The 12,222-nt window shown below is 42.9% G+C and overlaps 1 protein-coding gene across 1 annotated transcript; it reads right to left on the bottom strand.

Annotated features, from left to right (window-relative positions):
• Positions 1-7,232: 7,232 nt before the first annotated feature.
• slc19a3b (solute carrier family 19 member 3b) lies at positions 7,233-12,112 on the bottom strand (the record flags this gene model as incomplete). The annotated part of the gene is made up of 7 exons (XM_080845066.1): positions 7,233-7,370; positions 8,182-8,323; positions 8,548-8,740; positions 9,629-9,847; positions 10,829-11,055; positions 11,389-11,687; positions 11,969-12,112. 7 exons carry the CDS (start codon positions 12,110-12,112, stop codon positions 7,233-7,235), a joined length of 1,362 nt encoding a protein of 453 aa, XP_080701192.1.
• Between the last annotated feature and the right edge of the window lie 110 nt (positions 12,113-12,222).

Below are 12,222 nucleotides of genomic sequence, written 5' to 3'. Positions count from 1 at the left end.
GCTGGAAATAGTTGTTTGGTGTCAATGCTCGTCAGTCACCTCTTGGAGGAAATAAAGAACTATTGGCAGAAGACAGACAAAAAGCAGGATGGTCTCTTGGATGTTATGCTGGATTTGTCTTGAGAGTTAATTGAGCTGGCTTGAGTCCTGTCTGAGCTGGCTAGAGACACTCGCATTGACAAATGGGCCAATTATCCCTAGCATCTGAAGATCCACCACATTTATAGAAACGTCTACAAAACACTTATCAGAAAATTTGGCTCTTCAGAGATGCCCCAGGTCACTTTTGAGGCTCAGGGGCCCTTTTTTGACGTGTCAGTGGTCCAGTTAATGACCATTCACTTAGCAAAAACTATGGGCTCTACTGGGACTACACCTCCTGTAGACCATCCTGGTTCCTTATCTCAAACTCAACATTTCTCAAGATGCCGAAGGTTCAGTTTGGTTTAAAGTTAGAGTGCAATTAAAATCCTATTAATATTATGACTACATGACGTTACACCTACATAAATTTTGACATTAAATATTTGAACTGTATTATGTACGTGTATCTGGAAAATATTAACGTGGACAGTGTTTGTGTTTGGGTGTGTGCTTTTTTCTGTTGCCATTTTCTTCATGATTAACTCTCAGGGAAGGACCTTAATAAACAACTACACCGCATCAATACTGAGGAAGGCCAAGATAGCAGTGCCACCAGCACCGTGGTCAACACTAGTAAGTCTGAACAGTAGTTTAGTAAGCACTAATCCCATAATTGAGTTGATGAAGTAAACTGAACATTTTTAATGTTTTATGGTTCTTCTCTCATGTTTTCCAGGCTCTGTTGCAGCTCTCGGTGAGCCAGAGATGAGAGAGACCTTGACTGAGGGGAGGGAGACAGTGATGAAGGCCTCTCCTGAGCAACCGGAGGAAACTGGCGAACCATCAGGATGTTTTTCCTTCAGAAGTTTAAGGTCAAGTTCACGTTATTCATATCACAGTTATGCACTGTATTTTTCCATTCTCATGAAGTTGTAATTGCTGTCCTTAGAAATCAGAGAGGCTCTGCAGCTTGTGACAACTTGGGGAACACAGATGAAAACAGTGACACGGGTGCTGAGTAAGATACTAAGCACACATCCATACATCATATGAACACATCTAAGGCATCCATATCTCAAGGCAATACCTTAATGATTTGTGGTATCTGTTCCTTATAAGAACCCAAAAACATAAGGTCCTATCTGTCAGTGGTCATAAGAGAGCTGTCATAAAGAGGGAGGGGAGTGCTTTATCTGCCGACACCCCCAGGCAGCCAGTGAGTAGTGAGTGTACTAGCACATAACGACTGCTACTGTGTTAGGGTCCACATATGATATATAAAGCACTTTGAGTGTCTAGAAAGTGCTAGATAACTGTAATCTGACATTGATTCACTCACTTATTTTTTAATTCACCTTTGACGTCATCTGTCAGTCTTTGCAAGAGCCCCCAGTGAGTCTCATATGAACGTCATCAGAGCTCTTCTGACTGAGGCTGACCCTTAAACCCTGATGAGGCCCTGTACTATCCAGCTGACTCTCCTTCCACCTCATCTAAGACTCAGAAAATAAATGTTCCTTTTTCAGGAGGCTGTAAAAACATCTTACAGCTAAAAAGGGAGAGGGGGTTGTAGCTCAATCTGGCCATTCTTGAGACTGTCTGTGTACTAATACTGGATATTACCTCTAGAGGGCACTCCAGAATCTGTTCATCCAGAGGGCTGCACATCCTAGACCAGGGGTGTCAAACTCATTTTCACCCTGGGCCACATCAGAATTATGGTTGACCTCAAAAGGCCGGATGTAACTGTTAGACCAGGGGTGCCAAACTCATTTTGGACCACAACAGCATTATGGTTGCACGTCCTGATTCAAAAGGCAAGGAAAGTCGATCACCAAAACCATGATTTTCTTGAAAGGTACAATGGTACATTTTTTTCTCCGATGAGGCAGGATATGATCATGAACGCGTTATGAAGAATTCAAGACCATAATCATGTCAAAATTCAACACTCCCGCGGCTGCGACAGCAATATAAGAAACTGTCTATAGGCTGTATAAGTGGTGATATCTTTTCTCTTGTTGGACATGTGACTTTGGTGCAGCGGGTAGAGCGTATGGCTTGCATGCAGCAGATCACCGGTTCGACTTCCCTCACCTTCGTAGGAATTGTAGTTTAATGTAGTACGATTCATTTTTTTTGCCTGGAATTTAGCTCGCTAAACCGCTTAGCGAGCGTTGCCGAACAGTACGCCGAACAGTACCCACACCCCATTGCTCACCTAACTGTCCTCAAATAACAACAAACTGAATTAGTCATACATTTTAATTGAATTATTATTATTGAATTATGGTCAGTTTGATCCTCAAAAAAACAACATAACATCTATTTAAAAAAAGCCCACTCACAAGTACTTACATATTTATTTGTATTTACTGAACGAAAACCACATATGAGCTGAATTATGGCCACTCATTGGATGTCACTGCTGCCTTTTCCAGTACATCATAATGCGTCTTTAGGGTCATCTTCCGAATCACCTTTGGAAGTCTTCTTATTGGTCTTGATTCCTGCATCTATCTACGTGCACCTGCCAGGGCTCCGACCACAGCGCCCCCTACAGTCCCCACAGCAGCCAATGCCCCTCCAGACAGACCAATCACACCTGCATGAGGTAAGAACATGTCAAAGGGTAAAAAAAAAAAAAAAAAAACAGTTTGAGGTTAGGAGAATGGTTTCCTAATAAGATTTTGCTAGATTTTGATAACTTGTATATACATATATTTTTACACATTACACTTTGACTTACTAAGTTTCTCCTTCCTAATACAATATGTGGTCTTTTCAACTAAGCCCTTATGCTAATTTGTGACAGGAGTAACAGGTAACAGGTGATGATATGATGATATGTGTGTGTTTCTCACCTGCAGACTGGAGCACTGCCACTAAGCTCCCAGCTGCAATGGCACCTCCGTTAGCGACAGCAGCAGCTGACATCATGCCAGCAGCATAAGATTCCGCAGCAATGCCAGCTGCAGTGAAACCCATGGCTGGAAGGGCTGAAGTCGCCAGGGCGATGGTTCCAGCTGAAAAACAGAGATGAAACACACTTTTCATGAGCTTCCACAGGCCTTTTGGAGTGTTCTCTTTGAAGTAGGTAAGCACAACTACCCCAACAGAGACATTTTGATGAATGGAAAAGGAAACAGAAATTCCAATTAGGCCAACCTGCTCCAACTGTGGCACCGACAGCAGCAGCAACAGCCTCTGCAAGAACACAATCCTCATTGGAACTAAGCACTAACACATATCCTGATATGAACCGTTCAGTTATTTTTGCAGACATGCATCCTCACATCATCAGAGACAAGGCAAAGAAAAGTCCTTACTCATATTGATACCCATTGTTGTTGCAGCAGTGTTGGTTGGATTTTTAAGTAGGCACTGCACAAAGGGATGAATATCCACTCTTCTTCCTTCTTTCTGAATTTAAAGCAACCTTGGATTCAAACAAATCATCCATTACCTCAGCCATCACCTTGATCTATTAGAACATGATGTCCGCACCTCGATTCTATTTACAAAATGTGGTGCATACACAATAAGCAAGTCAACACAAAACCTTTGACGTCTTACTCGAGGCTTACTGTTTCTGTTTCAATCTGTTTGAAAACGGTGCATTTAGCAGACAAAAATAACAAAAGAAAGCTCTAGGCTAAGCATCAAAAGTTTTCATCGCACCTGCCTTTAGGTTATGATAGGTTAACTGGATTTGTTTATGAAATAAACATTTAAAAGACTAAAGGTGGTTTCCTGTGTGTTTTTATGATATTGAAGTTTCATTACATTGAATCCGAATCCCACATCTCATGATGTAATGTAAATCGTAAACTAAGTGGTGCTATATCTATGGCATGCATAGGTGGCACCTATTAGGTGCCCTTTTTTCAATATAACTTAAGGTTGACAGTCCCTAAATTACTAACCCTTAAAGGAACAGTAACTCGGACCAGCTGAGCTGTGCCAAAACACGAAAATAGCCTTGATCATGTTCGCTAGGCAGCTATTTCCTGACGTTAATTCAGCTCCGGGAACTTTTGGCCCAGTCAAGTTTTAGGATATGAATTCTCTCAAAATACACTATGAACATTCTCATTAGTTTCATGAATTTGTCTTGTAACAAAAGTATGATTTAGTGGGCACATTTGCATGACTGTGGAGCATACTTATTTGTATCCTTTTTTTCTCGTAATTTCTACCACATTTCAAATGTTATCCTTTGTTGATAATACAATATATAACTCAATATGATAGATTATGTATCAATCAATCAAATGACCATGACTACATACTACGTAGCCTACCACATAATGAATTAATGAACTAAATTGATCTCAGAAAAGCTTTGGATGGCAGAGTGGCAGGTGTCTCATATTGTACATGTTTTCCGAATTTATCTTTCAACTGAAATGTTTTTCTTTTGTATGGGGTTAAAATAAGATTTATTTTAAAGACCTTTCCTTCTTATCTCCCCAGCGCTCCACAACAGAATGAAGTTTTGAAAGATAGTAACTTTTTATTTATATGTTGCCCTTGTGTATGTCTGTCCTCTATTATAGTGAGAATACAGAATACAGCCTTGATAAGTCAGAAGGGACATTGGTCCTCTCATACTATCCTACCTTGTACACAACCATTTCTTTACAAACTAAAGTAATAAAAAAGACATTGGGCCTCATTCTCGACAGCAGTTGGGAAGACTTTCCGAAGGATTTCAGAAGGAACTCCACTTCGGAAACATTTATGAAAACATTTGCATTCTCGTTATTTTTTTCTTCTGTGCTTTCTTCTGAACTTCAGACAACTTTCAGAACTCGAAATAGCAGTCGTAACTCTACCGGAATCTTCTCAAATGGGATTCCACGGGCCATCTTGTGGTTATTTGAGGAATCGCGTTGAGGAATGACATTTGAAAAAACTCCGTATTACAGTAAAAGGGTTAACGGGCGAATTTGTGAGAACCCGTTGGAGATTGCGTTCACGTCAACTCTACAGACACCCTCGGATTAAAATAATTATGATAATAATAAATACGAGAATATTTGTATCATTAACAATTACGTTTCACATTTATAGTCATAACTAGAATGCGTTTCGTGAACGAACTGCGAGAGTGTGCTTGCTCTGTTGCGGCCATGACCGAGAGAACAAGTGCCTTGGAATTGGGGCAGGTGTCAGCTCTCCAGCTCTCCCTGCTGGATGAGCATGCACAAATGAGTATGCACAAATGAGTATGCATGAGTGAGTATGCATGAGTGAGTAAACATGAGTGAGTATGCACGAGTGAGTATGCACGAGTGAGTATGCACGAGTGAGTATGCATGAGTGAGTATGCATGAGTGAGTAAACATGAGTGAGTATGCACGAGTGAGTAAACATGAGTGAGTATGCATGAGTGAGTATGCATGAGTGAGTAAACATGAGTGAGTACACATGAGTGAGTAAACATGAGTGAGTATGCATGAGTAAGTATGCATGAGTGAGTATGCATGAGTGAGTATGCACGAGTGAGTAAACATGAGTGAGTATGCATGAGTGAGTAGAGCCCTGGTATGGAAGGTGTCTCTTAATATTCCTAGTTATACAGTTGAATGGAGAGGGACAGAGAGAGAAGAGGAACCGTGCGCAGGTGTCAGTGAGAGTTGTCAGTGAATCACAGGTGCAAGCCAGTTTAATGAGCCTATTATGATGTCATAATGCCTCAAAGTTCTGCCATGCAAGTCTATGGAGAAAAAAGGTGATGGAAAAAGAGGAATAAAAAAGGAGTGGCAAGGAGTACCGCCACGAAAAGTCATAGCAGCTTGCACCGGATCGGGCCGGACGTTTTGGTGTTTGAACGGCGTCTCTATCTCAATCGGGCGAGGAGTAGTTAGCTGCAAGAAAAACTACTAGAATAAAAAAAATAGTAAAAAACGAAGAACAATAGTGTGCTTCCCTTTGGGCAAGCACACTAATTATACGAGGTAGTGTTTATTGTTACACTAGGTCTATATGGCTCGTAGCTTGACTGTTCTCTCCCTTGTAAGTCACTTTGGACAAAGGCCGCGTCTGCTAAGAGACTGATTGTGAATGACATGAACACTGCAAATGTAAGTGAATAAATAAATAAACACTAAGCTCAATCTCTAAGAACTAGGAAATGAATTTATTGCAATTTATACTACTACTGGTGGCCAGTCTTCACCCCTATGGTGGCCATTTCGAACGACAGGACGGACTACAATTTATACTCGTACTTGGGACCGGTCTTCACACCTATGGTGCCTATTTTTCGATAAAAAAAAAAAAAAAAAAAGTGACTACTTAAATGTGTTTTACGGACTTCGGACGTTCAACGTTATACAATATCTCCACCTAATTAATGAACACCTGTTACGAGGTGGATTCGGGAGATTGCGACAGCACACGTTTCTAAAATTGCGTCTCCTAATAAGGAGCTGGCAGGGCGTGTATATATGCAAATCCACTTTCACGAGAACGCGCATCAATCTAAGAAGCTAATCGGAAGGAACCCAGCTGAGAAGACTTCGGCTGCTTATGAACACATTTTCAAGCGTGCGGGAATGCAGCGGAAGCGTTTCTCTTACGTTGTTTTTGCGAAGTCGTGTAAGAAACATTTCTGAAGAATTACAGAAAAAGGTCGAGAATGAGGCCCATTGTTTACAGATCACAGTACCTATGCAAAGCATTGCTAGACCTAGTATGTATGCGTGCAGATAAAAACCTTACAGCATAATACAATTCTGAGCAGCATATAAAATAAAAATTAAAGTAATGTAAATTAGTATCAAGTCTGTGAACATTTCACTTACATGAATCATGTCTTAAGAAGTTAGATCACTCATTACTGTGACGTCCATTATCAGTACAGTATCTATACAGTAAACTTGTTTTATACAGTATACAGTAAACCTGTTTTTAATTATATTGTAAAATTGTTACTGCCAGGCTCTGCACAGGCCCCCTTTGAAATTTAAATATTCATACAAATATACAGTCCCTTTTCCTCTGGACCTCGTCAGAAGCAGCCTATGAGAAAGTGAGAAGGTCCAGATTCAGCCAGCCTAAGAGTTTCCAGTAGCTGTGTCTGTGTCTATGATGACAACTTCCTCTGGGTGCATGATGCCATGTCAGCTTCCTGTTGTGGATCACAGCCTCTGAGAGGAGACGATGTCTGTGTGTGGTGTTGGGTGCGAGGGTCTGGAGTGATGAATGCAGGCAGTATACAGTCCTTTGATGAAAAACAGCGTGGAGACGGCTGTGTAGTAGCTCCCATAGACAATGAACTAATACACACACACACACACACACACACAAACAGATAAAGCAGTGTTATAACGGCAATAGGTGCTCATTCCACTTTGGAACATACTGTAAGTTGGGTTCAGCTTAATAAAGGAATGATGCTGCAAATTTCAAGCAGCACTGATGGAAGAGTTTGAATAGTACTGCCAGTGTAAAAACAGAGACGAAATGCTATAGTGTGTAACAACCCAGTTGAATACAGCTGGATTCCTCTGATTAATTATTTGTAACATCTCCCATCAAACCCATGACATCTGCATACTTGGGCACTGTTCCCAAATGTTTTAAATTAGTCCTTTACCATTGACCTTTGCCAATGTTATAAAAGTACTACAGTATTTCCTTCTCAAAAAGTAAATTAATCACAATCCACTCCTTTATTCCAGTTCTGAATGTCACAGAAATGATAAAAAACTCACCACTAGATGTCACTCTTTTACACTCTTTTACCTCATTACCTTATTTTCATCAAGTATCCCTAGTTCACTTTAGGTGCTTCAACTGTATTGGACATTATGTATTCCTGCTTGATGTGGGGAACTTGTGACCTCTTTAGTCTGACTCCACCATGGAGAGGGTGACATATTACCACTCCCTTAGAGTTCAATAGCTGATGCAAATAATCGGCCACACTGATGCATGATTGAAACCAACCTCTGGGAAACCAACTTCTTGGCACCAAAATAACTGAGTTAGCAAACTGGTTGAAGCTAACCCTCTAAAGCCTGACACCCCCTGGATGGTAAACCATCATCCATGATTTACAGTATCCCTGATGCTTGGGGCACTTACCTGGGTCACAATATCCAATCCCAGTGCCCTCTCGTCCACAACGATCGCCGTGATGACAGTCTGCAGAGCCAGAGCGACGAAGGTGTTGATGCCAAAGGTCAGAGCAAAGCACTCCATCGACAGGTTGGTCGCAATCTGGAAACTGGTGATGTAATGACACAATTAGTTCCAAAGCAGCTGTATGGTAAAGAATATTCAGGCAGTGGGTATTTCTCTGACAGAAGCAACATGTCCATAAGGGTTGAAACTTGTGTGGTGGTGTGTGTCTGAATACTGGAGTGAGTGTGTGTGTGTGTAGGCCAACACATGTGTATGTATGAGTGGGTTATGTGTGTGCTTGCATGCATGTGTGTTTGTTGTTCCCACGTAGTGATGGTGATGAGCAGCATGTAGGACGCCTTGAAGAGCACATAGCCGGCGTAGCAAACCCAGATGCTGGTGGTGAACGCCATCAGGAACACAGTCCCTGCCCCCACAGCTGAGAACACGCCCAGACACAGCTCTCCCCACACGTCCCATGCCACGCGAACATGCCCCACCCCGAAAGCTGCTGCTGCACCTGAGGTAACAAAAAAAAAACAACAGTGTAACAACAATTTATATTTCTGTTACTCTTTCGTGCGCTGTGTGGACTACAGCTTATTTTACACATTCTATACTTGGCTTATTTTACACATACCTGGCTTCACTCTGTCTTCATGATCAGTTGCAAATGTCCGAGTCAGGACAGACCCGACCAGCCTTAAGCTGGGGGACTGAACTGTGCAGCCCCATTAATTCAGCTTCCCGCTAATCTTAATTGGTCTGCCTCCATTATTGTCTTGTCAGACACACCAAAAGCCTTGAGGTCCTTATCGGCTGCCATCGAGGGTAGAATTACCTTAACTCTTATCGTCTTAATTACTTTGCGCTCACATTCCTCATTGCTTCTTCCCCTGCAGTGATGTTATCTACGTCCCGGTCACACACGCAAGTACGCGCTCGCGGCCATTGCCATTCTCTGAGGTGAATCGGTGTCCCTGCAAGTCAAATTTACTGTTGAGTCAAAGTCGTACAGCTCCTCCAGAGAGCTGTGGTACTTGATACTCTCTGGATAGCTTGACTTTTCAGAATATTGTTCTCCCGCAGTGTCATTTATCATGTATTTTTACCCACTTTGTCAGCACACCTACACTCAAAAACAGGATCATAACTGGGCATGGATGGGATGAGAACAGTATTGTTGGACCACCAAGAACAAGACAACATTTTCTCCCAGAGGACTCAAACCAAAACCTCTTCACCTATTCAGTACCTCATTAATAGACACAACACAAAAGGACACAATGGATGACAGAAGCCTTTTCATTTCCAAAATGTTCCCAACAGCTTTTGTTTTACTCTCCCTCTCTCTTTAATCTCCATTCAAATCTCTCCTTGCCACTGTCTCTCGCTCTCTATCGCTCACCCACGAGAGTGCAGACGGCCTCCACCCCGCCGTTGTAGATGGCTGCTGAGCTGGACGGCTCCACGTGGTCCCACATCAACTGCACATAGTTAAAGACCTGTGTGTAGCCCGCTGTGGCCAGGGCCCACCACAGGGACCAGCACACCACCCTCTCTGAGCCGTAAGCCTCCTTCAGGGCAGCCCACATCTGGACGACGACCCCGTTTCCCTGACACCAGCCTGAAACACAGAGAGACAGCCGCAAACTGTATGTAGGTACTTAATTATATTCATAGTGGACGGTACGGCATTGCCATTATTATATTAATAATTAAGTTATAACGTAATACATTATATTCATAATTAAGTTTTAATATAATACAATAGATCAGGGGTTTTCAACTGGTTTTGTCCCAGGGACCACCATTCTGACTAGAAAGTAATCCGCGGCCCACTGATGTGCCTGGGCACGTGCGTGTGTGCGTTTGTTCGTGCATGTGTGGGGAGAGGGGAGACCTGTCAGTGTAAAATCTGGGCATGGTGAAGTCCACACAGCCTGTCTATTCGTGGCGAAATGGTAGACAGCTCATGCATACTCACTCATGTTAACTCACTCATGCATACTCACTCATGCATACTCACTCATGCTTACTCACTCATGCATACTCACTCATGCATAATCACTCATGTTTACTCACTTGTGCATACTCACTCATGTTTACTCACTCGTGCATACTCACTCATGCATACTCACTCATGTTTACTCACTCATGCATACTCACTCATGTTTACTCACTCATGCATACTCACTCATGCATACTCACTCATGCACACTCACTCATGCATACTCACTCATGTTTACTCACTCGTGCATACTCACTCATGCATACTCACTCATGTTTACTCACTCGTGCATACTCACTCATGCACACTCACTCATGCATACTCACTCATGCATACTCACTCATGCATACTCACTCATGTTTACTCACTCGTGCATACTCACTCATGCATACTCACTCATGCATACTCATTTGTGCATGCTCATCCAGCAGGGAGAGTGTGTGTGGTAGGCGCGCACGGCTGACACCTGCCCCAATTCCAAGGCACTTGTTCTCTTTGTCATGGCCGCAACAGAGCAAGCACACTCTCGCAGTTCGTTCACTAAACGCATTCTAGTTTCAGACTTGAGAACCAAAACATTGTATTGAGGAAACCAACCTCTCTTCTCCACCTTGCTCCTGGGCGTCTGTTTCTCAACTTCCTTCTCCTGACCCTCTCCCTTCCCTGTCGCCCCTTTGAAGAACATGCCTCGCTGGGGCATGGGCACAAACATGGACACCAGTAAAGAGATGCTCACCATGCCCAGTGTAATGACATTGATGTGAAACAGACTTGTACCCGCTAGAGACACCAGCAGCTGACTGAGGGTGGCACCAAATGTGTACCTGGAAGACAGGTCAACACTCTTTGACAATCATGCCCGTTGTTACTGTGAAAAAACATACACATCCTCCAGAGAGTCACTACAGATGAAGGGAATTAAGGTAATTAAAAAAACCTGTTTGATTATCATGTTTCCAAAAATCACTACAACTACAAAGGACCCATGTTAATAACATTGCAGTAGTACGATAGCCTTTACAGATTATGACGACATATTGTGAGGAACCCCAGCAAATTATTTTCATCTTTGTTATTTATCTATGCAGTGACATTGTGTGTGTTTACGAGGCTGAGTGTGCCAGACAGATCAGGAGAAGGCCAGCAGCAGTGCATACCCAGTGAGCATGGAAGCGCGCAGGTAGCCTGTGGCTCGCTGGTAGTGCTCAGGAGGGACCAGGGAGTAGATGGAAGAGAAGTAGGCCACCTCCGTGGAGGTCACCACGGCGTAGGTTACCTGCAAGGCTGTCATGGCGGCGAGGCTGTCCGTGAAGCTTAGCAGGCAGTAGTTGGTGACCAGGGCAGCCCCCTGCAGCACAATCAGAGGCTTGTAGCGTAGGAAGTCTGTCAGCAGAAACACCGGGCAGAGGATGGCCAAGTAGGAGTATGTCCAGATGGGGAAGAGTTGGTTTGTCACCTGGAATGTCAAATTGGGACATAATAAAATCTTGAGAGATAATAGCAATTACCCTGTCAACCTAGTAAAGGCAAAGGATTTTAGTGTTCGAACTTGGACACAACACTGATAAATAATCACTGATCATTGATAACAATCAGTTCTTGTGGACTACATCAATCTCGACTATTTTTTTTTTTTTACTGACCTCAAGACTCCAAATCGCTGAGAAGCATCATGTTACAACATTTTCGCTGTAACCCTATATGTCTGCTGCTATGAAACGCCTCTGTTATCCTTACCACTTCCTCTGAGATGTTCTTGGGTCCCACCAGATACGGAGTCAAAAAAGGTTCAGCAGGCCTGCAGTTTGCAAAGAACCCGTAGAGGCAGAGAATTGCAGTGGGATAAATCCAGCTCGAGCTGCAGATCTTCCGGAGGTTCATTTTAGCAGCTTATAGAACGACTTCAGAACGCCCTTGTGAGAAAAGTCCTTCACGGCAATAGCCTCCTACGATAGCTATAGCTACAAACTAGACTTTGGTCAGCGGAAGAC

The sequence above is a fragment of the Sprattus sprattus genome (assembly GCF_963457725.1).
Source record: "Sprattus sprattus genome assembly, chromosome: 9".
NCBI lineage: Eukaryota > Metazoa > Chordata > Actinopteri > Clupeiformes > Clupeidae > Sprattus > Sprattus sprattus.
Note: the sequence above shows the minus strand (reverse complement) of the source record. Positions and strands in the feature narration are given on the sequence as shown.